Below are 25773 nucleotides of genomic sequence, written 5' to 3' on the forward strand. Positions count from 1 at the left end.
TTTTGTTTTTCTCTCCTTTCTTTTTCATTCACTACTACCATCTATCTATCTATCTATCTATCTATCTATCTATCTGTCTGTCTGTCTGTCTATCTATCTGTTAACCCATCTATCCATCCATCCATTCATCTAGACATGCATTCATGTTTCTTGGTTTTATTTTTTTTTTTAAAAACTATCATCCATCAGTTTATCCATCCATCCGTCCATCTATCCATGCATTTACATTTCTTAGTTTCATTATTCTTTCCATTCTTTTCCTTTAAGTACTACCATCCATCCATTTATCCATCCATCCATTCATACATTCCCCCTTCCATTTATCCATTCATCTATCTATTCATACATTTTCACATCCATCCATCCACTCATTCATTCACCCCTCCACATTCTTTCTTTCTTTCTTTGTTGCTTACTTACTGGTGTGTTAAGTCTGTAGTAATGAATCTGATTGATTAATGGGCATCTGGTGAATTTCTTGATTTAGGGGGATTTTATATATATATACACACACACACATATGTATGTATATAGTTTCGGTTTGACTTTGTAGTTTATGGCTTTTGTCAAGTTTTTTTTCCTTTATTTTTTTTTCCTTATTATATTTATTTTTCCATTTTAAGTCTTCGGTTATAAAAGCTGAAAATAAAGTGCATTTGTTCTCGGCTCCTAGCTGATATAAATTTTGCATGTAGGAGAACGAAGAATCAGAAAATCTTTTCAAGCTTTCAGCTCCTCTCTCTCTTTTTCTCAATCCCCCTCTTTCTCTTGTCAGATGAAGGCTGCTGTAATTTCGGAGTCTGGCTGCATTACACTTTTAACCTCCAGGTCAAAGCAAATAGCATTTTATTTAAAAACACAGCATTAAAAAAAACGTTCATTTCCATCACACAGATGAGAATACACTCGTCTGCGGTTATGGAGGAGAATATTTCTTGGCTGTAGATCTCTCATGAGGAGATGAGGAACTCTCAGCAGTGTGTTCAGAGAGAGTTTCACACTCGAGTGAGTTTTTATGTACAGAATGAAAGAATTAGGGTTTGAGCTTGTAACTATCAGGAGAAAAGGACAGCCGGAGAGATGTGTGTGTGTGTGTGAGAGAGAGAGAGAGAGCTCTGTCAGTGCTTTTCCCTTGTGCTTGTTAGCTTGTGAACCTGAGTGGAAAGACAGACAGACACACACACACACACACACACACATTCACAAAACATAGCTAATACATATATAATATGACCCAGAAATGCTTGAGGAGATGGATGCTTCTAATGGGTGTGTGTGTGTGTGTGTGTATGCTTTAGTGTATTACTCACACTTTCTTCTTCTCATTCTTCCCCTCTGTGTGTCTCTATAACATCCATGCTGTGTATAATATCATTAAAAACGCATGATGAGGAAACCAAGACAAACCACACGCGCACACACATACACCACACACACAAACACACACACACACACACACCCCTTCAGGCAAGAAGGCTAGTCTCCTTTGCAAGTCACTCTTCTTATGGAATTATGGCGTAATGGCTGTTCTGGCCCAGTGAGGCGTCTAGAAGTTTCTAAACCATGTCCAAGTGCTGATGCGACACAAAGAGAAAGAGAGGGGGAGGGAGAAAGAGAGAGAAAATGCGACAAAAAACAGTATGTGAATTTTCTGGCAGCATGACTTTTAAAAGATTGGCTTACTCTGTGTGTTTGTATGTGTGTGTGTGTGTGTGTGTGTGTGTGTGTGTGTGTGTGGTCGCTGCAACAGTAGTATCAGGTAATTACATTACTTTCTCCAGCTGTGTTAGAATAACTGCAAGGTGGAGTCTTCCATTATTAACTAATGAGGAGAGTGAGCATCTGTGTGTGTGTGTGTGTGTGTGTAACAGAAATGCCTCTGGTTTCTCTCACACATGCAACACACGCAACACACACAGCAAACATGCATTTGTGTGTAGTTCATAAGAAAAGTCAGAGCTGCCTTTAACTACAATGAAGTCAAAATTTTATCCCCCATCATAATAGCAAACACTTTCAACGATCATTTCATTTATAATAATAATGAGCGCATCTTGGCGATTAGCCTTCGTTTCCAGTGTTAGGATCCATGGCTTACACACATGAAGAATTTTGTTCGCACAAACCACCCAATGTTCTCAAATTCATTTCACTGTTCAGTAAACAATGTCATAGATGTCATAGATGTTGCATCTCCTGATTCACAGCGTGCTGCATGATATTAACCTAGTTGGCACGGAAAATGGTTCGTGAGACATGTTGATCAGGTTTCTCTGTATGCTGCTTCCTCCTTCTGATCCTCATTTCCATTGACCCAATAATTCCCTCCATCTGTGCGTGGGGATGGACGGCTCTGAGGAAATGTGGAGCGATAGAGTGTCATTAACGTGACGATTAAAGAAACATGAGCGCATGGGCTGATTGGAAGGCTGGAGACGTGACTATACAAAGCGTTCAAAGCAAATTACGATTAAAAGCCCATGCTTAGTCTGATAGCAGGTGACGTATCAATTAGGAAACAGGAGACAGAAACTGATATCCAGTAGAGTTTCAGTTATTCTTTTGGTGGATGCTTTTATTTAAAGCTTTTAATGGCAAATATTCACCTTTTTTAACCTTAAAAAATATTAACAATCAGCACTATTTGAACCAGCAATGATAGGGTAATATACAGTGGGGTCCAAAAGTCTGAGAGCACTAGTGAAAATGCTGCTATCTGCATTTTTTTCTAGTACAATTTTTATTCCAAATGATTAGGAGTGTAACGATATGGCAGACTGCATCGTGTCGCTCGATACCAGGCTCTCAATTACATTCAACAGTGAAATAAACATTTAAACGTAATCAGGCTCACATTCCCTCCTCTGAAAATTCAGCTTCTCAAATCAGAAGATGCTACAGGGGTTAAAAACCACATTCTTCTTCTAAGCGCACTGTTTTTCTTGTGCCATTACACTAGCATAATGGCATGAAAAATAGCAACCAAATCATTAAGGTCTAGTGTTTGGGAGTGCTTTAGCTTTCCAGTAATTTACTACACTATCAGATAGTTACAGTTACAACAGTAAGTAAGTAAGTAAAATTTGTTTATATAGTGCTATTATAGACAGTTGTCACATAATGCTTCACAATATATTAAAAACAGTAAAGCGGTATGAACATAAACAAGAATAACAACACATTACAACATAACACAGCCATAAAGTGAGACATAGGGTAAACCGTTTAAAACAAAAAACAGGACATCCACTTGTGCATGGCAAACTTTCCTTCTGGGCTAAATAAATCACTGCAGCAATTGGGAAGTTCAAACTGGAGAACGCAGGATTCAAAAACACATCTAGGGCTGCAGAGAGCTGCGTGACTCTGACAGCACAAATAGCTAACAGAGCTTAGCTATGTTTAATTTTGTTACGTTCTAATGTAATGTTTGTTTCATTATACGCTGTTAAGAGTCTGAATGAATCACATAAACAGTGTCATTATTACATTTCAGTTTCGTACCTATATAACGTTGAATGTTTTAATCAACTCTAAATGCACATATTCATTTTTTGCTATATCAAAAATGTATCGAGGCACCACAGTATTGTATTGTATACCTTTACAAATCAAATTATGAGCAATAACCTGAATGAAAAGTAGAGTCTTAGAAATATTTACATGAATTTCAGAATTTCGTAGTGTTTGTGTGTGTCAGAGTGCGCACGAGCTGGCAAGGACTCCGCACATTTGTGTGAAACCTGACAATCCATGTTGGAGCAAATCCAACAGAATGTTATCTGAACACGTGCTTCAACGGAAGAGATAAGACTTCTGAAATCTGAAAATCTGAAATTTTGTACAAAGGAGGTAACATGGTCAATATCACAAATTTGCTTAAATTTAAATCTAATGCAGAATCTAGATTGTTGAATATTCAATATATTGAACATTTCTTTTTATTTAACTTTTTTTTTATTATTATTTTCAGTGATTTTCAGTGTGGTTTCAGATTTTTAGACCACACTGTAAGTACTCGATTTGTTCTTCCGTAGGAACCCTTACAAATTCTGTGTATAACAGTGTTTCCTAGGAAACTAAGAAGCCCTTACCCGTTTGAGAACCCTTAAGAAACCCTGTAGAGTGTACTTACACTAATTTGTCCCTAATTTATCGATGTGTGTGATGTAAATTGATTACAGTTTGTTTGTTATTTCTGAAATAAAGCGTGTTTAGTTTGTCTTCACACCAGCGTGAGTGTGGGACAGTTATTTTACGTTCGTATAAGTGAGGACAGACTTGAGAGAAAACGTGCATGCCATCTTCAGACTTAAAACAACTCATTTTAATTATTCATCCAACATAGTGAATTATTGAAATGACTTTTTTGAAAATAAGGTAGTGGGAAAGACAAATGATGAAACTTAGAAAAAGTGCAAGGAATTAAATCTGTCATCACGGCTGTTGGTATAAAGTACATGTACAGTATATCGTGTCAGCTTTACTATATTCAGGGGACTTTGAGATTTGTTTCAGGCTATAAATAAGCAATGAATCACATGAGAACAGCCTGAAGGCTTCGGCACTGTCGAGTGTATAATGAGTATTCATTACTTCACATTATTAGATTATAAGAGAATATAAAATTCAGTGTCTCCCACTGGTGATGGAAATATCTCAGTTAATTCATTATGGCTTACTAGAGGGAGGGAGAGTAGAATATGTGTGTGTGTGTTTGAGAGGGAGAGACAAAGAATATTCTCGATGTGTCCTGCTGTCTGGCTGCAGGCGCTGAAAGATAAATGCAGGCAGTGCGTGGGACGTCGATGTCGACACAGCTGCCTCTGTGCTCTATTTAGTCCCTACATGTGGCGCTAATACAGAGAATTTTAGAAACAAACAGCCAGAGTGGAACCGAAATGTAGTCTTTGTGCCATTTAGACTTTCAGACTTAAAAAAAAAAAATAAAAAAAACAAAAACCAAAAACAAAATGAGATCAGTTATCTGGGGGTGATTCCACGATTGTGGTAACGTTTAGTGTGTGTAACCTTTAAAACTTGATTTAATGGGGTTTTTTTTAGCATTTTTCTGCATTTTACAACATTGAATCTTTGAAAATGTCAATTTAAACAAATGTGTTAACCCATCTCTCTCTCTGTCTCTCTCTCTCTCTCTCTCTCTCTCTCACTCTCTCGCTCTCTCTGCATTTTGCTCTTAAATGAGTAACAATTTTTTAATAATAGAATTAGCAAATACACAAAAAGTGGTTCATTACTGACTGTTCTAATGACACAAGGGCATTAACTAATGTTTTTTTTTTATTATTAATTAATATTTCATTGCCAATCTTTAATTTGTGGAACAGGGTTGTACTTTTAAAGTCAAAATCACAATATTGTTGGGAAAAACAGTGAGAGAATGTTATTTTCTTCTTCCCATGATCTTCAGGAAATGCACAAAGATGATGATGATGATGTAACTTCCTGTTCCAAATATTTCACGGGGTGAACGAGTTCAGGTTAGAGGATTGAGTAAATGAGGAAGAAAGTAATTCAGGAAGAAAGTTGTAAAGTTCTCCGAACTATTGCTTTAGGGTTGCACACATACAGTATGTGCCTACTGCTATATTTTAAATCTGGAGACTATCTGAAGCACTGTGATGAAGCTAAAGGACACCATAAATAATTTAATGTGGAACAACTTGCCTAAGCCGTCTTTTCCATCACTGAGCCTTAGGAGAGCTGCTAGCGGGAGAGGAAAGGAGGAGTGACAGACAGGAAATAAAAGGACAAGTACCAGAGAGGAAGTAAAAATGTATAATTTAAGATGGAGGCAGATCTCCAAAGGAAAGACTGTAGAAAGAGTAGGTACAGTGCAGAATTAAAAGAAGAAAAATAGTATCTTTGGCTAATCTTTGACTCTGTATTAAAGTGTCTCACTACCAATCTGTAAACACGGTAGAGTCATTTTTTTTTTTTTTTTTTTTAACAGAGCAGCTCAGTCGTAATGTAATTATCTACAGAACGTCTGAACAGAAGAGTCAGGATTTCTTATAGAGTCTTAAATAATGTATTTTTTGACATAATAAGTATCAACTGTAGAAAGATTCTGAGAAAATTTGATTTTAATCCACCTGCCTGTGCAGCAAAGATGGGATTGTGTTGTGAAAATATATTTTTAATCATTTTCAGATGTAATGATAGCACTGTATATTTCTGTCTGTATTAAAACAGTCCTTATTGATGCTACTTGCTTTCAGAAACGTCGCAGAGAATCTTTTAAGAACAGCGATCACTCACTGCGTCAAGTGTATGTTGGATCTGAAGCGCTGCTGAATGCTTGCTTCTGATTGGTCAGAAGGTGTTGATTAATTTTCTGACATCTTCAGGACAAAGGAGTTTGCGCTTTTTGTGGTTTTTCGGTAACATGACTATGTTTTTTTGTATTATTAACTTCAAGACAGAGAAATATGCAATGCAATAATGCAATAATGTTTCGTATACGCATACGTCCATATAATCTGAGTGATTACTTCTTTCACGATTCACAGCATAAATGTAACTATAAATGGAGAAAAAGTCATGTGTGTCATTCTATAATTAATAGAAAATTGTAAATTGACAAATTCTTGCTGTATAACTGGAATAAAACACTTCAGGGTGTGCTGTTATAGGAAAATAATAAACATCAGAACAGTGCTTTATCACACCATCCTGTGATTGATTATTTTCCTATAGCAGCAAGTGTTTTATTCCTTATTTAATATTTGGTATAAATATTCTCTATTAATTTGTATTGCCTTTATAACTGCCTCAAACCTGTTTCATTTCTTTGTATCCCCTGAGGTATAATATTGGCTTCTCTCATTCTCGTCGCTCAGCACATTCTTCCTGACATCTGTTCTAACGCTCCCAGATTGTTTGGCAAATCTTTGCACATTCGTCTTGACATTTCTGTTAAAACTCTGCCACATGTCATACGCTGCCTTCTTCAAATCAACTTTGGAGACTGAAAGTCTCGTGGTAAAACTTTTTTTTTCCAAGCTGAATTTTTTTTTTTTTGGATTGTTATTTTTGTAACATCCTTGTAACAATTTCAAATGACATTGTGTAAGTACTAATTGCCAATAATTTGGATTTTGTACTGCACACTTACCCAATTAATACACATACTCATAGACAAAAGGGTTCTTTGGAGAATGATGGGTTCTTAGTTTTCAAAAAGAAATTTTTTTAGGCTTTGGTCAACAAAAGTTGTGTTAAAATGTGCTACGTAAATACATTTGACTTGAAAAAATGGTTGAAAAGGAAACAATATGTTGTAGGGACCTACATAGAACCTTTTCAGGTCCACCCAGAGGGTCAACCAAAATGTTTTGAGAGTTTAGGTTTGTTTCTAAAGCAGCGTGTTTAATATCAGAATGAGTTTTAAGTAGAACCACTTTAGGACACTGTGAAAACTTAACTTTGCAAAGAATCCTTAAGGAACTCCTTTTTCTGAGAGTTTACAGTATATCCCAAAGGCCTTTGTGCATAAATATGTTTTTTTTTTTTTTTTTAGATCATCTTCCGTAAGATCAGTGATGTGAAAAAGGAGGAAGAGGAACGTCAACGCTCGAAGAACGAGGTTCCACTGACCATCCCCGTGGACCACCCGGTCCGAAAACTTTTGCAGAAATTCAAACAGCAGAAGGAGCTCCGCAACCAGGAGGCTTCAGTCCAGATTGATGTGGAGAAGAACCAGCATAGCTTCCAGCTACATTCACACACTCAGCTACAGCACACACACACTTCCATCCCCCAGAGCACGCTGCATGCGGTGCAGAATGGGAGATCTAGCATAGGTTCCTGTAGCAGCGTGGTCACCATCTCGCAGATCACACCAATCCAGAACTCTTTGTCTTTCTCCAAACCTGGTGACCCGCTCAAACAAAACAACTGTGATGTCATGGAACTGAAGCCCGCTGGAGATCAAACCCTGAGCATGACCCGACTGAAGCTGAGCAACGCCACTCGCACCAAACCGGTCGCAACCGGTCGTGGGTGGATGCGGCTGAAGAACAACATGGCCATCCCGGATTCGCCACCACAGGAGAGTAGGAAAGAAGGGCTGAACAACGTGACGAAAGCGGCGTCTACAGAACGGCTCTCACCCGAGGTCAAGGTGCAGATCGAAGGCGTCATGGACGTCACCAGGTCCAGAAAGAACTCGCTCCGTAAAACAGACTCATGGGATAGTGGGTTGACCCAAAGCGATCAGAGGCTAGATAATGTAGAAGAAGTGCAGAGTCCCGCACCGGGCGATAGCAGCTGTGGTGGCGGAGAAGGACTATCGAGGGATATGTTCTCATACCACGAGCTGTCATTTCAGACCACGCTTCAGGAGGCAAGGCTGGAGCTACGGGGCGAGATCCAAGCTTTGAGTTCCAGGATGGCCGCTTTAGAGGAACAAGTAGGCCAGATCCTCAGACTGCTCTCAGAACAGAACGATCCACTGGGTCAGACCTGTACACCACAAATACACAGACCCAAACCTAAAACAGAAGAACTTTTCACCATCTCTACACCGGGTAGTCCTGATTCAGACAGCGATGAAGTGGTGATCTGAGCAAGAACAAAAATGAATGCTGAACCAAAAAAACTCCTAAAGCACTGGTCTCTATGTGAAAAAGATGAGGTTTGTTTGGAGGTTCTTGGAAATTGAAAATTTCGTTGAAAAGTGTCGAGTGCTTGACTAGTGGTAGGTTGGACAGAAGGAGCACTGTGGTCACTTATAATTGCTGGAATCTTGGGAACTTTATTAGACAACTTTGCACAACATGTACTCTTTAAGATGGAGACTGAGAAACTACTGAGAAGCTATTTTCTGATTTTTTTTTTTTTTAACTCTGCATGTACAGCTGGGTTCTGGTTTGCCAAAGACAAAAAGCCTATCAAATGTTGGTAATATTTGTACGATATTATACAGTACTTGCTTGTATATTATGCAGATAACTGCATGCAGATGAGGTTTGCTTATTCACTCAGATTGTGTGGATGATATTTATTCAGAATATGGAGAGTTTTGATTAAAAGTGGCACAATATGCCTGGAAAAAACAAAATGTGTTCTTATAAATCTATAAGAAAATGGCTAAGGAATATTAGATTATTGTTGAGTAGAACTGGAAAAGCAGACAGGAATGAATGAATTTCGTTTGGATGGAGATTTTTTTGTTTGTTTGTTTTTAGGTGGAAGATCATTGCTGTTATGAAGGCACAGGTAGATCCACATAGCACAGGTACATAACGAGACTTCAGCATGAGAACACATCACGAAGGTAAGATTAACTAAACCTAGTAAGTCTAGTTAAGAGGAACGGGTAAAACCATTCAGCAGGGGGCCAACTCTGAACCAGAGTGAAACTGACACCTTTTTTCCCCTCATTTTTCTCCCAAAATTGCTCACCTGAAGGCTAACACATGCTTCCTCCAAGACAGGTGACTGCAGCCAACCGCTGCTGCCCACCTGTGTCACGGGGCAGCGAAATGCCCTTGGAGGAAAGCGCTATCCGCCCTATTATGCATTCATGAGCTCACAGACTCCTACTGGTCGGCTAGTGACCAGTATGATTGACATGAGAAAGAAAGTATGCCCCTCCCACCCAGAGAGCATGGCCAATTTTACTGTCTTGGACTGCCGCGGATGGCTGTTGCATTGTCAGGAGTCAAAATTGTGATCTCCCGCAAATCTGATACATTTGATAAATTTGCTGTTTGCTTTGGTTTTTGTTTTACACTGCACATAATTGAACAAAAAGGCACTGATACATTCATTGGTCAGAAATATGGCCTCAGAAAAAGGGGGAAAAAGGCAAGTGCACATAGAATTCACAAAAATCATAGAGAGCATGGAACTGGCACTAAAGGAATGATTAAATAATCATATAAATAATTAGTTTAAAACTAGTTTAAAACATTTTCTGTGTCGCATCCAGTGACACAGATATTTTCTCTTTTTGTTTGCTCCAAAACACGTGACATTTCTGCAGCTTACAGCTCTGCCCTTTGGCTCAGTTTAGCAGCTCACTTCTACAGAACAAAAAACACTACAAACGAAAATACAAGGCAGGTTTGATTCACTTCCTGCGGTAGAGTCGATTCAGAGTGGAATCAATTCGTACTGCAATAGAGTTCACTCAGAACCGAATCAAGACTACCTCATTCAGACACTCTCAAACTGCACACAAGTGTGATTGCTGTGATCTCACCTGACTAAAGAACTGCACCAAGTGGGAAAACACACCAGGATTCTGTTCAAATGGACTAAATGCTCAATAAAATGTGCCACTTAATGGGTGGTGTCCTCAGTGCTACATCTTTTGTATCTTTTGTAAGAACACAATTGGACCTTAAGCACCAGTTACACTTTTGAGGTTAAATTTACAGTGGTGGTACATTTGACTGATGATTTGACTGTAGACCTGAAAGTTTCTCGACTATGTGTGTAATATTGTGACGCAGAGCTGATACTCAGCTGACTAGGTGGTAACTTCAAGCTACGATTGCACAAGCTAGATGTAGCACAGCACGACCCCAGTTGGGATTTTCCCCACTGAACCAACAGAAGGTGTAATAATCATGTATGATAAAGCATGGAAAAAAATCTGGTTTGGAAAGATTCAGCACCAGGTCTGATTCACTTCAGAGGTGTAAAGCTGAAGTGTGAGACCATGAAAACGTGACGCGTTACATTGCGTTACATTGAGCTAACGATTTTTCAAGCCGCTTGCACATGCGGCTGCTGGCCGTGGACGTGTGAGCGACTGGGTAACTTCTGAAACAACCCCAGTTCAGAAAAGAACAAAAAGTTTCTTCTCCACTGAGAGAAGCCTGGAGCGGTTCTTTTAATGCAATACTGCCCATATTAACTCCCACATCAGCAGCAGTAAATTGTTTTAATCTTGTTTTTTTAACTTGCATGGTATCCATTTTCATGCCATATATGTATGTAATCTATTTATTGTTGTCTTCCAGTGAAGTTTAAGAGACTGGTCAGGGTTTGATCCATTTGTGGTGTTATTCTGGATTGATTTCTCATCCCAGTCTTGGATTTAACATGTGTACCCTGCACACTTTAGTGTTTTATCTGCTGAGAAACATCTAATTTAGTTAACTGATGCAAAATGTACAAGACATGCAATGAAAGCAGTATAAAACAATCAGATTGCAGACAGACAGGAGATAAAAAACAGACATTACACCTTCAAATACAAAAACAGCAGTATTTTTATTTAGAGACAGAATGAGTGGAGACACAGTGATGCTCTGGACGACTGAAAGAGAGAATTAGATGAAGATTAGAGGACACAGAATGATCAAGCATAAGTAAGGAATAAAACACTTGGGGCATGTTGTTATAGGAAAGTAATCAATGAAAGGATGTGATGAAGCAGAGTTACTGCTATCACCCCATAGTTGATTATTTTCTAATAACAGCACACTCTGAAGTGTTTTATTCCTCTTATACTGCAGCAATTTGCCAATGATTGCTATTTTTATTCATTCAAGAAGAACATTGTAATTTTTTTATCAATTTAATGTTGTGGAATGTCCATTAGTTCCTTTTCTCATGTACATTATAGCAGCTATAAACAGTCTTCACATCACCAGCCTCTCTTTTTTCTCTATCTTGAATTTAATAAGACAAAAAAAAAACAACGCAGCTTTTCGTGTTAACAAGAGACCACAAAACATAAACTCTGCTGTCCTGATGATGTTGGAAAACTTAAAGTTACAGCTTTACATCTGACTGTTACAAAGCACTGACACTGGGGACTCCTTCCATAAACCTTAAATAAACATCTCCTTACAGAAAACTTCACCATATCAGTGATTATACAGGTTTTTAATCTGTTTGTGAGGAGAGTTTATGATGCATTAATATAAAGTTGTGATTTGCTGCTGCACTACTGCCAGAGTGAGAGATTTACATTCGCTCGTATTTACTACTACTTCAAACAGGCGATGAGTTTTTCAGTCTGAGTACACACACTGTGATTTGGTCTGTAGTAGAGGTTTCGTCACGGCCTGTCAGGTTTTCATCACGTGGCAGTGTTAGTGTCAGTCAGATTGTCTTACACTTCAGTCCTCTGTGTCTCTGTAATTTCAGTCCATCTAGAGGACATGACTTTTCCTCCTGTCTGGTTTTGCTCTCTGTCCTCAGTGTGAAGGAGAATATTCAGTATTGCTGAGCCAGTCTCTCTCTCTCTCCCTCTCTCTCTCCCTCTCCCCTCTCTGTCTCACCATTCCAATATATTCTTATACCCTTTGTATTTTTCCTTTCTTCTCTTTTCTTTGCCAGTTCTCTGCCTATCTTTCTCTCTGCCTCCTGCATTGTCTTTCTTTCTCTCCCTGTGTCTTGGCTCTCTGTCTATCTTCTTTCTTTCGGCTATCTCTTTTCCCTCTCTTTTTTTGTTGTTATATTTCTCTTTCCCTCCTTATTGCACAGTCCCCTCCATCTTCTCTCTTTCTTCTCATCCTCTCCTCATCCTCTGTCTCTCATTTCCCTCTCAGCATGTGTCTTCTCTCTGTTCCATCATCTATCCTTTGTATTTTTCCTGTCTTCTCTCTCCTTTCTTGATCTTTCTTTTTTCTTTTTCTCCCCATCTTCCCTCTCTGTCTCTTTTCCTTCTGTTTGTCTCAGCAGATTATTGCATTCTGATGTCTTCCATATTTTCCTCTGTTTTCTCTGTTTCTCCTTTCATCTGTCTTCCCCATTGCCTCCACCTCCTTCGCTTCCTGTCTCTTACAGTGCATCCATTTCTACGTCTACACTCTCATGCTTCTGCAAACGTTCATCTCTTTCAGTGAACCTGTCAGCTGGATGCCTGTCCTCTCCTTGCCATTTCCATCCAGACAGAATGGATCTTAATTAGTTCCTGCAAGCAAAGTTTTAAGAATCACAATCAGAATAAAATCAGAATGAAATCGAAAACTTTATCTACTGGTCACCTGGACACTGAAGCAAGATAATAAAGTGGTTCAGCAAGTAACAAAGTCGTCAAGTTGAGTTCTTCTTTTTTTTTATTGCTATATAATCTTTTATCTTTTCTAAATTCTTATTTTTTTACATTTAATTTTCTTACATGATTATTTTGTTTTGTTTTTTGGATATGGATGGATGGAATGATATTATTAGAAAGCAAAAAAAAAATTATTTACTTTTTGCCCCATAACTTCCATTGAAGCATTTCCTGTGCAACAATTTTTTTGTTTTGTTTTGTTTTATTTTTTCCCTGATGTTTATTACTTGTTAGAAAACATGAAATGAGCGCGCAGAGCCAAGTGGAAATATAAAGTTACTCATCTGCTGCAGCTCGACTTTGTCTCATTAGCAGTTTAATTCAGCAGCTTCTCCTGCAGCAAACGTCGTCCCTCCTGGCTCATAACGAAGACGAGATATAAATTAGTTTGGAAACTCCTGGAGAAGTCTCATTACAGTGCAGGTGGGCAGAAGTCAGGAAGCCAGGAAGGAGAAAGTGAAAACAGAGAAACTCGGTCTTCTGTGACAAACGGTTAGAGGATTCATGTGCAGTGTACATGTGTGTTTTTAACTGAATAAATAATCCAGATGTTCATCTTTACCAGTATGTCATTACACATCAACTTTTAACACTGAAACACTGTGATTTCCTTTTTTTGTAAGCTAGCAGCAGTGTAACCTCTCTTAATATTCCCATAATTGCAGAATTATTGACAAAATGTTAACAATTGACCACATTACAGTTAGACTAATTCTAAAATAATATTATATAGAACATTTAGCTGCTGCTAGAAACCAACAGATCAAATATTCCAGGAAATATAGTCATAAAAGAGAATGAATCTTTCCATCCTTAGTTGTCTGATGTTATTTTTGGCATTGTAAGTTTCATTTTCTCTCTCTCTCTCTCTCTCTCTCTCTCTCTCTCTGTGTGTGTGTGTGTGCGTGTGCGTGTGTGTGTGTGTCATTAATGCCCAGCTGCTCTTTCTGCAGTAATCAGGTTTTCTCATCCATCTCCACATATCATTCCAAACTTTGTGATTTTTTTCCATTTAACGCTTAATTGCATGGAACTGATCTGACAGAGAGGGGGTAATTTTGTCAATTACGCCGTGCCTGAATGAAGGTTGAGGTTCAGCCAGAGGTAAGGTTTAGCAATACGAAGTATTTGGACAGCTTTCAAGCAAAACGGCACAGAACTCAAAAGACGCCTTGAATTTATTTAAACAATATTAAACCAGAAAAATATCCTGAAGTCAAAAATGTAAATCAAGTCTTGTGTTTGCCCGCTGCGTCGAGCCTGTGCAGGTAGTTCACCCTCCGGTTCTGATTAGTAAATAGCAGCGTTCTCTTTTGTCTCCTCTTTAGCTTATAGAGCAATACAAGTGAAATATTTATATACAATATGCAAGAAATAAACCAGCCAGTGTCATGCTGCTCTAGGAAACTAATCAATGATGGGGTGGTGTCATGAAGCAGAGTTACTGTTACCGCACCAAAGTTTCAATATTTTGTTTTATTTCTCTTATACCACAGCAATTTGCATGAAATTTTTAATAAAGAACAAAACATTGTAATTTTTATCCATTTTAAGTTAAAGTAATGTTGTGAAACAAGTTAGTTCAAGTTATCACTTATATCACTTATCACTTATAATATGACTTCATGAATGAGTGATCAGTGATGTGACAAGTGTGTGAGTAAGTGAAAAAGTGAGTAAGTGAAAAAGTGAGTGAGTGAATTAGTAAGGAAGTAAAATTGTGGGAGTATGAGTGGGCGACTGAGTGAGTGAATTAGTGAAGGAGTTAAAACGAGGGGATATGAGTGGGTGAGTGAGTGAGTGAGTGAGTGAGTAAGCGAGTGAGTAATTGAATGAATGAATTAGTGAGACAGTTAAAATATGGGGATCTGAGTGGGCAAATGGGTGAGGGAGTGAGAGAGTGAGTGCATGAATCAATGAATTAGTAAGGAAATAAATGAGTGTGTATACAGGAGACTGAATGTGTGAATAATTGAGTGGGTGAGTGAATGGATGAATGGTGAAGTGGCACATGTGTGAGTGAGAGGGTGGATGAGTAGGTGAACAAGTAAAGTAGCGAGTGGATGGAAGTATAAATGAAGGAATGGGTGAATGAAGGAATGAGTGAGTGAGTGTGATGTATGAGTGAATATATAGTTGAGTGAGTGAATGAATGGCTGAGTGAATAAGTGACATAGTGAGTGATTGGATGAGTAAGTGAAGAAATTGGTGAGTGAGCAAGTGAGATAGTCAAGCATATAAATGGATGAATGAGTGAATAAATGAACGAGTGAAATGAACAATGGATGATTGAGTGAATAAATGAACAAGTGAGTGAGTGAATGAGCGATTAAAATGAGTATGTGAAAAGTAGTGATTAAAATGGATACTTTTCATGGCTCTTCTTTTATTTTTCTTGACAAATCTTTGTGTGTGTGTGTGTGTGTGTGTGTGTGTGTGAGTGTGTGTGTGTGTGTGTGTGTGTATGTGTGCATGCATGCAAAAAATAAACTCAGGCTTGCCTAAGGAGACAGCACTGTCATGAGTGATTTGATCAGTTATATTTTTCACCTAGAGCATGAAGAGATGAAGTGCTGGCTGCGCTTCTGTGTCACTGTGTGAGCTCGTCATCTTCTGTGCTTTATTTATGTATGTAATTAAATACCAGCTTCTTTCTAATGCGCATTATTCTCTTCTTTTTCACTAATATCACTCATTACCTCTTTATAACATCAGGCGAGAAAACAGATTTTTAGATTTGCTAGAAAAGCATGCTTTTATTTTTGGACTTTAAACTGCTTGGGTGTGTGTGTGTGTGTGTGTGTGTATGTGTGTGTGTGTATTGTTTCATGCTCAACATATGTGCGCAAACAAAAAACTTTTATTTAATGTCTTATAAAAGTTGGACACAAACAGAAAACCACTGCAAATAATGTAACAGAAAAACATCTACACAAAATTTTAACATTTTATCATTTTAAGGAATCCATAGAAATTTAAAATTTTCCAATAAGAGTTAATAATTGTTATAAAAAATACTGATGATATCTCAGAAAAGTGTATCCTGATCATAATTTATCACGATATCAATATTATATTGTCCAAGTCACCCAGCCCTAAGTGTAATGCTTAGTTATGAGTCATGAACTTGGAGATCAAAAGTTTTAATAGTTTTAATGCTTCCACCAGAGCAACTTTTAGGTCTGAAACTTGAATTTATGATATTTTGATGACAGTAAATGCTAAAAATTGTATAAAAGGAGCAGTTTGAGCAATTTTTTTTTTTAGATCTCTAGGGCCTGTGAGGAGAATTGCAACTCTGATGGAAACATTGAAACATTGAGCAGCCTCCAGTCCATATCCTCCATGATCTCTCCAGTTGATCTCATCTGCTGTGTTCAAACTAAATAAAGCTTGTGCATTTCCTTGTTCTGGTTGGGGGTAGAGCTAATTTCAGGGCCAGAAGAATGTACACAGAAGCCTATAATGAAGAAACTAGAGCAATCCATTGAAATTTAATATTGTGCACCAAAGATTCGCTATGGTATCTTTAAAATGGGAAGGCTGTTACAGGTCTCGAAATACCTTTTAAATATTACAGACTGCACCTTTAATACATCCTGCCTGTAATGTTGTCTAGTAAAGCATCTGGTGATAGACACTGTGAGACTCAATGGGAGCTCTTTCTCATCAACCCACAGCATCATGATGATTAATTTTCAGTTATTGTAATCATAGTTTTATATATTCATTTACATTGTTGGTTTAACAGGTATGGAAAGCTCAAAAGAAAGATGGAAAAAAGAGATGGAAAGCACGTCTCCTGGCTGTCTCTCTCAGATGGAGGTGATACACTCTGTGGTGCTGGTCACACACACTCCACACTCACACCTCCGGGCCACGGGGTAGGTGTAGTACGGATCCACGCCGGCCGAGCAGTTGGGCAGCTGCACGGTGATGAATTGGGTCTGGTTGTAAGTGCACACTTGCTGACGGGACTCGATGAAGGGCGGGTCCAGGATTGGTTTCTGTGGAGACAGACATTAGAGGTGGAGCAGCCAATAGCATGTGAAGAGAATGATTCTATTATCCCTGTAACAAAGTCACAATTACCATTTTTTTGCCCTTTCGAGTGTATACTTAGCACACGAGTAAGAAATAAATCATTTGGGGTGTGCTGGTTCAGGAAATAATCAACGACGGGGTGGTGTGATGCAGCCTGACTTACTGTAACAAACTTAAGTTGATTATTTTCCTGTAAAAGCACAACCTGATGAGTTTTATTCCTCTTAGACCACAGCGATTTGACAGCAAATTACAATGCCTTTAGCTTGAAGGTGTTTTGAAATAAATAGGTAGTAATGGATAGAAACTTTGTGTGGTATGTTGTTTTAATGTTGTTTAGGTTTTATTGTTCTACATTTTAAACGTGACTTGGTTTTGCTTTGGTTTTGGCTTTAGATGATAGTAAATATGTGCAAAATATGTGCAAAACCTCTTTTCCTGCAGAATGTTACTGAATCTTTATCAACGTGCCAATTCAGGTGCGATATACTCTATATTATTTCTACAGTTTGTTTTATAGTAGGTAAAAGATGGCATAATCTTTCCAATCTATAACTAATGATTACTGACATGACAGATTTGGGTGAGATTACCCTGATGATGATTACATTACACCACCTTCCTTAGTGAAACTAACCCGGCCTGAATAGGGCTATAGTGTTTATTTTTTATATTCGAGAAATGGGAGACACTTCAGTTCATGGAAAGCACAATAGCACACACACACACACATACACACACAAGTACACCAAATTGCAATTTAGGATGGCTCTTTGCCTTATAGACTTCCAATACTGTGCTGTTTCCCCTATTCCAGTATTGGTCACAGTAATGATGAGTGTCATTTACACTTTCCAAGTAATCTCTTCAGTTAATGCAGTCATTTAAATGTAATAACTGCCCTGTGTGCTGCGTGAGAATATTAGGAGGCCTGGATCAGAAATAATACTTTCATCAAATTTTAATGCCTTATTAACTTTACTGAGTAAAACTTTTTTTTAGAACATTTATATACACGAAAATAGCTCCACCACAAACTGAGTTAGACATTTTTTTTGGTGAATGATTATTTGGGTCAAAGTAAAACCCTTTAACTGCTGTCTCATAAAATTACAATCGCAGTCAATAATTCAGAAGCAATGGAAAATTGAAGATGGAGCATTTTTTTGTGGTACAAAAGTGTTTCTTTGGTTGGATCTGAGTTTAAATTAAGCTTCAGCTTCAGTCGATTCAGCAGTGCTGCATTAAATAATAAATAATAAACTAATCTGCAGTTACACAGTTTCACATTGTGAGCAAGTTGAATCTTGCACTATATCCAAATATATGTCTGTGTAAATGTTTTGAGATTGCTTTAAGAGCTCATTTACGTATCACAATAATGATGAATTATGAACTGAAAATATTAATGTACAAACCTAAATTGAGTAGTGTATTTCTAAACATCCAGATGTTTTGAGGAGTCTCGGCTTTTATTATGATCCAATAAATGCAAATAGTAGAGATAGAAGAAATCTGAGAAAGCCATTACAGGGTTCTCTGAGTCTCTGGAGGTTTTGTGTTGATGATATTTAGAGTTAACTGAACGATATAAAAGTTCCTAATTTAACAGGTGACGACTACAAGATTGTGGCTGTCTGTAATGGTGCCCTTTGTACTAATAAGCTGTTTTAATGGTGGTTCAGGAGGACAAATCCACTATCCACTAGCTCAGAAAATTAGAAACAAAAACATACTGTATACCAGTTATCTAGACAGAATTGGGTAATTTTTTAATTTTTTACTTGTGCTTGTGCTTGTGTGTGTGTGTGTGTGTGTGTGTGTGTGTGTTTCTCACCTCCCAGGTCTCACAGCGCCCCCAGCAGGCGTCGGTGGTGATCTGCAGTTTCCCACATCCTGGCTTCTGGGCTATGAAGGTGAACTCTCTGACAGCACAGCCTATAAAACGCTGGAGTTCCAGTGCAGAGCCATGACTCGGGAGAGAAAAACACAACAAAACACACACCACGGCACAGCTTAGAGATGTGGCAGAGAGCCTGTAAACACACACACAGACACACACATACACACACAGAGAGAGGGAGCATGTGGTGTTAATTTCGCTGCATGATTTGAGATGTAAAGCACAAACTTGTGTACACACTAAATTGTTACAAATTTAAGAGATTAATAAAATTGTTTTCTTGAAATCATCCATGATTATAGAAAATTGATTCATATATGAATTATCCACTAACTACTGGAAACTAACTTTTTCTGTAAAAAAAAAAAAAAAAAAAAAAAAAAAAAAAAGTAATATGTATATATGAAAAATGTGAAAGTAGGTTCCTTTTCTCCCCAAGTATTGTGTTACACTGATTTAGACAAAATAAAAAGAGTGTTTATGTGAATTTAAACCACAGCACTGTTGAATTCTCCAATCTTGTCCAAAGCACAGGTTCAGGCAGACACATAATGAAAAAAGTGTTGATATAGTGAAGGTTTCTGTAAGGAGACATTTATGGAAGGAGTCTCCAGTGTCAGTTTGCCAACATCTTCGGACAGGGGTTTACACTTTGCGGTTTCTCTGTAACATGACAATCTGAGTTTTGTTTTTTTTTAGAGATAAAAAGAGAGGCTGGTGAGGGAACGGCTGTTTATTGCTGCTATAATGTAAGTAAGAACAGGAACTAACTTGTTTCATGGATATTCCACAACTTTAAACATAACTATAAAGGGATAAAAAAAAAAAAAAAAGATATGACGTAGTAGAGTTGGAAAATTGCTGTCGTATAAGAGGAATAAAACACTTCAGGATAAAACACTTCATCACAGCGTTGATTATTTTCCTGTAACAGCATGCCTGATTGTGCATTATTTCCTAAATATGCACTTTGGCATTACAAATGATATAAGTTTAGAAATAAAGATCCTCGCCTTACCGTGGAGTTTGAAATCTTTTGAAGGCCATTGAAGTATTGGATCAAAGTTCACTCTCGCTTTTCTTATGATCAATCAGTCCAGCTTCTCAGAGGATCTCTTCAGCTGTTTAGATCTTAGAAAAAGTCATAACTACGCAGCAACTGTTACACAAACGTTCACCTTAGATGACTGCATCTGACTCAGAAACCTGACAGAGGTGCAATTTATATCAAATGAGACTAATATTCACATCCAAGCTAGAACAAGGGCTGTCTCAGTCTCATTAATGACACTACGTCATGGTGTAATGTGTTCCAAACAATTAAATGTGTGTGTGTGTGTGTGTGTGTGTGAGTGGGGGATTGTGGATTAATCCTCCCCTTAGGCATTATTACTGAACATCACTGGCATCTGTCTCAGGTACTGGTGCCTCACCGTGAACAGGGAAAAGAAAAGCAATTTTTGTTCTGAGTTAACAGCATGAGAAAAAGAGAGACGTCGCTGTATCCTTTAATCCATCCATCCACCAGAGTGAGACATGCTTGGAGACAGAGATATTGGTACCAGGTTTATTATCCTACCTCAGGACTCAGATGAGCTAAGACAGATCCGGTTAAATTAATATCCCTGTCAGCCTTAGAATTACCAAGAGGCTTTATTAAAGTCACAGTGAATTAGCAGTGCACTGGATGAATTTGCTGTTTTTGTGATGTAATGCATCTGTAATTTGAAACAAACAGGAATCCTGAAACAGGCTTTGCCCAAACACATAAAAATCACTAAATCTAACCTTCCAGTCATTACACTAATTTACACTGAGTGCAAAACTTATCGATTACATCACTTTCTTTGCACATCTGCAAGAAAATGTAAAATATAAAGGCAGGGTAACAAATAATGACAAACAAACAAACAAAAACCTCAAATTATTCTGTATTTTTTTTTTCATGTTATATTTATTTTATACCATGCATAGTCTAAAAGCAAACAAAAAAAGCTGTTTTTCTTAGTACAGGATAATTAAGAGATGTTTCAGGAAAAAAAATCCACATTTTGTCTTAGTATTGAAATTTGCATTATTGTGAATGTGCCACTGCGCTTTACAATTAATATTCAATAGCGTTAATCTATTATTATTATTATTATCATTATTATTATTATTATTATTATTATTATTATTATTATTATTATTGCAATCATCGACTCTTAAAAAAAGCCTTTTTCAGGCCAGCATGTTTAAAATGTTTGAGGTTATATTTAGAATAAAGCGCTTCGAGTTTCATTCTCCGTGACACTAACCTCCCTAAAGCGGAAGTGACGAATGACTCACTTTTCTGATTCGATTCTTTGAACCAAACCTATTAAATGAATCAAGCTGCGATAGTTTTAATGTTTAAATTTGTTTAATTAATCATTATATACTTTAACCCCAAATAATAATATTGAAAATTTTGTTTGATTACTTTTGCAGCTCGAAGTGACTGTTTATTATTATTATTATTAGTAGTAGTAGTAGTAGTAGTAATATCAATAGATACCAAACGATTTTAGGACTTTAGCACACTACACACACACACACACACACACACACACACACACACACACACACACATATATATATATATATATATATATATATATATATATATATATATATATATATATATATATATATATAAGAGAGAGAGAGAGCTAGATAGATAGATAGATAGATATAGATATATAATCTATAACAATTTTATGACAATTTCTTTATCTTTTTAATCAACAAAACATTTAATGTATTCACAAATGTTCCTTTGTGCCTCTTTATATGAATAATATGATATAAATATTGTTTCCTTCCCTTTATTGACACAAGTATTTTAACACACTTGTTTTGTTGTCTTGTTGCAGAATACATCCACATTTCATTTTTAACTTCTTGAAATCCCATTGTTTCATTTTATAAATACAAAGCAAGCAAGCAAACAAACAAATAAATAAATAAAGAGGTTTATTCCTCACATTTTCCAGCCAAAAACCCGACGGGTGTGTAAACTTTTGCACGCAGTTGCACAGGCGCGCGCGCGCTGCCCTCTCGAGGCCGCTCTCTCTCTCTGTGCGCGCGCGCGCCTGTGCTTGTGTTTGTTGGTGTTAAACAACAACAAAAAAAACACATTAATTAACTATTTTTTACACCAAATACAACATCATGAACATGATAAACCTCTGGATCTTCATAATTAATACCTGCTTATCCACTCTGTCCGTTTATCTCACGTAAGTAAGAGCTTTTAAGAGATATTTTAACGAATTAGGTTTTCGTTTGGAAAGTTAGCTTAGCATAAATGTAGCGCGCGAGATGCCGAGTGTTTAAAATTGATGATTTGTTTGTACAAAACAATATGCACATTTGTTTTGTAGTAATAATATAAGAGGTATAATTTTGGATGAATGTTTGTGTGGAAAGCTAAAACAAACACACTTATAACCGGCAATTAAGTTTAATTGAATTAATTGTTAATTAATTTAGCCACATTGCCTTTGATAACAGTTATAAACAACAACAACAACAAAAACAACAACAACATACTACTCCTACTACTACTACTACTACTAATAATTATAATAATAATAATACTGATAATAAGGACCACCAGTTTATAACCTATTATGATATATTAAGTGTATGAGACACTTTTTTTTATTATAATTGCCTATTAAATAATAATTTTTCTCATTATCATAATTCATTAAGTCTTGTCATTATTATGAGATTATAAAGTCATTTGAGAGACTTGGAGTGCTGTAATGTATTAAATCTCAGTTTAAAGTAAGCTTCTGATGATTTGTCATTATTATTTATGCAAACATAATTTCGAATAAACTTATCATTATGAGATCCATTTCGAGACAATTTATCATTATTATGAGCCTAAATTATTAATTCAAGACATTTTATAATTATTTTCTATACTTAAAATGTATATTTCTATACTAAAAATGATATTAAAATGACATTTTTCCCCCAAAAGCGGCTTCAATGAAATGAGGCACCACTTTAGAATGATTCGTTTCTGAATCGATTCTCATAGAAGATTCGCTCAACGACGAATCGATTCATCGAATCTTTCTGTAGTGAGTCAGTGGCTGTGAGCGCGCGACTGCAGGAAAAGTGGGGTGTCACGCGCACAGCACCAATTGCAGTTCATGTTTATTGGAAACTGGAAACTTTGTTAACTTTACTCGGACTTTTTTCGACAGGTGAGTATATTTAAAATAAATAAATAAATAAATGAATAAACAAGATATATTTTAATGAGTGAAGTTTAAAAGTTGCAAGGTTTTTACATTAATTTGTCAGGAAACTATTTGTTTTGTTCTGTAAGGTGTTAATGCAGACTGGTTTGGATTTAGACTTTTAAAATTTGAGCTTTAATTCTTTAACAATTTTATGCTGAATGATTCAGTTACATTCACTGTGACGTTGAATCACGTGACACCAGGCACTAAAACAAAAACTTATAATAATTTACAATATTATATATATATATATATATATATATACACTAGATCATACTATACATCTATATCTTATATACAGTACGATAAAGACGATAAACGTAATTATTATTGCACCTTTCATTACAATGCAGTGTAAAGCATATAAAATAAATAATGATAATAATAATAAGTGTGCGTGTGTGTGTTTTCTGTCATCAAACACAGAATTTATCACGTGTAGTATTAATTTTTGGAGAACAGACACCGTTTGCTATGTTGTGACTCTTCATTTGCCTGTTCTTCTCCTCTCGCTGCTGCTGCTGCTGCTGTTGCTGCTATTTTGGGCCTTCGCTCTCCTGGCATTCTGTAGGGTCAGAGGTCACGTGGCTTTTTCTGGCCCTCTGCTATGCGTCAGGTGTTTCTGATCCTACAGATCGCCACTGGAGTTGTCGTTTCAAGGAAACCATACATTACAGATGAACTGTAGGATGTAATAAAGCCGATAACATATATAATAACATTATTATTACATCGACTGTGTATCTGTTTTATTCCCTGGTGTCACATGATTCAATGTCACAATTAATAAGTTTGGAAAAAGCATTACTTTGTGAATTCAACTCAGTTTTATTTGTATGGAGCTTTTTAGCAATAGAAGTCTCTGGCAAAGAAGGTTTACAGAAATCTAGATATAGCTTTAGATTCTTAATTTTAAAAAAAGAATTAGTTTAATGCCAATTGAAAGTTTGAAAATAAAATAGATTCTGGTAATGTGGTGAAATGTTTATTATATGTGCCATTTTAAGGATTAAACGATCAATCTTGGTCTAAAAACCTAATGTTTAATTGTTATTCGTCATGTTATGTACTATTGTATTGTACTGATTGAAAAAAATCATATTGATATTGCGATGAATTGTGATAAATACACTTTTCTGCTGACGTGCTATCGTTTTATGTTTTTTGTAAAAAAATTAATTTAATTACAAGGTGACTGGAAGCAGCTGTAATTAATATATTTTGTTAAATTTTTGAATGATCTTTTTTACTGATTACTAATAATTTTTTAATTTTTTTTGTACACATAATTTAGTTTTTTTTTTTTTTTAAAGAAAAATGCTGTAATGCTGGCAGTTTCTGAGCAAACCTATATATTATGGCTGTATCGTGTATCTTAGAAATACCTCCGAGAAGCATGATTTGATATTTTTGTAATATTGTGCATCCGTATTGACGGAATTCTGGTACAATACCAAGCATGACTAATGCAAATAATTACTCAAATACATTATAGAACCATTGAGAATGCCTTCCTTTTCTTATTGGTGCAGTTCTTCCCTTTGCATTGGCTGTTTTTATTTCTTTATTTTCTTTTTTGGGCCGTCTCCACTTGCTTCTCTTCAGAGGATCAGTGAGACTGGGTAGAAGCATCAACCAAAGAGGTCCTGTAAATAAGGAGAGTACAGACTAATCTGAAACACTAAGAAGAATAAAGAAAGAAAGGAAAAAAGGGACAAATAGTATGCTTATATTTTAAAAATTAATACGGTGGATTTTTAAAAGGTAATTAAATGTATTTTATTCAGACTACTGGACAGTTTATGTTGAGAAAATGCTGATCAAAAAGTGAAATACAGTACATAGTAATTTTGGAGATAAATATAAATCTTTACTTAAAATCAGCAAACGAAACAAAATTATGCCGCCTTTGTCCATTGCTCATACTGTACATACATCTGTCTATACGATCTGTAGATAAATACTTTTTCATGAGTTTTGCTTCAGCATATGATTTTATGACTGCATTGTTTTGTGTGTGTGTGTGTGTGTGTGTGTGTGTGTGTGCGCCAGATTATTGTGTGACTGTGCTTGATGTTCTAGATGCCACAGCTGCTAATGTGGTCACCTCTCTCGTTCGGCTTCCAGCACAGATAAATATATTTTTGACCTTTTTCCGTCCATGTTTATTTAGCAGAGGTGAAAGTGTCGGTCTCGCACGTTCATCGCTCATCTCTCATCTCTTTATCCCTTTCATTTCCTTACACAAGTTCCTGTAATCAATTCAAATCAAGTCAAGTCAAGTGGGTTTTCACTGTCATTCCTCTATATAGCTTGTGTACATTGGACCGAAATGATGTTTCTCCAGGACCGTGGTGCAGCACATAAGAATACGCAAGACTACATAAAGTGCAAATAAACAACAGTGTGAGATGAGTGCAGAACAATAAATACCCAGAACATGGGCTGTAAACTGTAAACTATTGGTAGGGTAACAACAATACGTTTAGTATTCCATA

The 25773-nt window shown here is 36.7% G+C and overlaps 3 protein-coding genes across 12 annotated transcripts in view; 2 read left to right on the plus strand and 1 right to left on the minus strand.

The window, feature by feature from the left end:
* kcnh5b (potassium voltage-gated channel, subfamily H (eag-related), member 5b) overlaps positions 1 to 10608 on the plus strand; it is a 44269-nt gene extending 33661 nt beyond the window's left edge. For both annotated transcript variants that reach the window (XM_034302607.2, XM_034302608.2), the window contains exon 11: positions 7544 to 10608. In XM_034302607.2, the coding sequence (XP_034158498.2) occupies positions 7544 to 8590 (1047 nt within the window). In that variant the 3' untranslated portion in view covers positions 8591 to 10608. The remainder of the gene's footprint in view (positions 1 to 7543) is intronic.
* Positions 10609 to 15543: 4935 nt separating this feature from the next.
* On the minus strand, positions 15544 to 20039 carry gphb5 (glycoprotein hormone subunit beta 5). The gene is made up of 3 exons (XM_053232619.1): positions 20011 to 20039; positions 18927 to 19191; positions 15544 to 17052 (listed from the first exon to the last, which is right to left on the minus strand). The coding sequence occupies exons 1-3, from the start codon at positions 20037 to 20039 to the stop codon at positions 16861 to 16863; spliced, it is 486 nt and encodes a 161-aa protein (XP_053088594.1). The 3' UTR covers positions 15544 to 16860.
* Positions 20040 to 23083: 3044 nt separating this feature from the next.
* syne2b (spectrin repeat containing, nuclear envelope 2b) overlaps positions 23084 to 25773 on the plus strand; it is a 127343-nt gene continuing 124653 nt past the window's right edge. For all 9 annotated transcript variants that reach the window (XM_053232639.1, XM_053232643.1, XM_053232641.1 and 6 more), the window contains exon 1: positions 23084 to 23236. The gene's annotated coding sequence lies outside the window, so the exon portion shown is untranslated. The remainder of the gene's footprint in view (positions 23237 to 25773) is intronic.

Source organism: Pangasianodon hypophthalmus, chromosome 3, assembly GCF_027358585.1.
Source record: "Pangasianodon hypophthalmus isolate fPanHyp1 chromosome 3, fPanHyp1.pri, whole genome shotgun sequence".
Classification (NCBI taxonomy): domain Eukaryota; kingdom Metazoa; phylum Chordata; class Actinopteri; order Siluriformes; family Pangasiidae; genus Pangasianodon; species Pangasianodon hypophthalmus.

What these genes read in the sequence shown, in the direction of transcription:
- gphb5 (XM_053232619.1), bottom strand. Translation starts at nt 20,039, where the DNA reads ATGGCCTTCAAAAGATTTCAAACTCCACG. An exon ending in AAAAGATTTCAAACTCCACG is followed by an intron (nt 19,192 to 20,010) that starts GTAAGGCGAGGA and finishes CAAATCATGCAG; the next exon opens with CGAAATTAACACCACATGCT. An exon ending in GGCGCTGTGAGACCTGGGAG is followed by an intron (nt 17,053 to 18,926) that starts GTGAGAAACACA and finishes CTGTCTCCACAG; the next exon opens with AAACCAATCCTGGACCCGCC.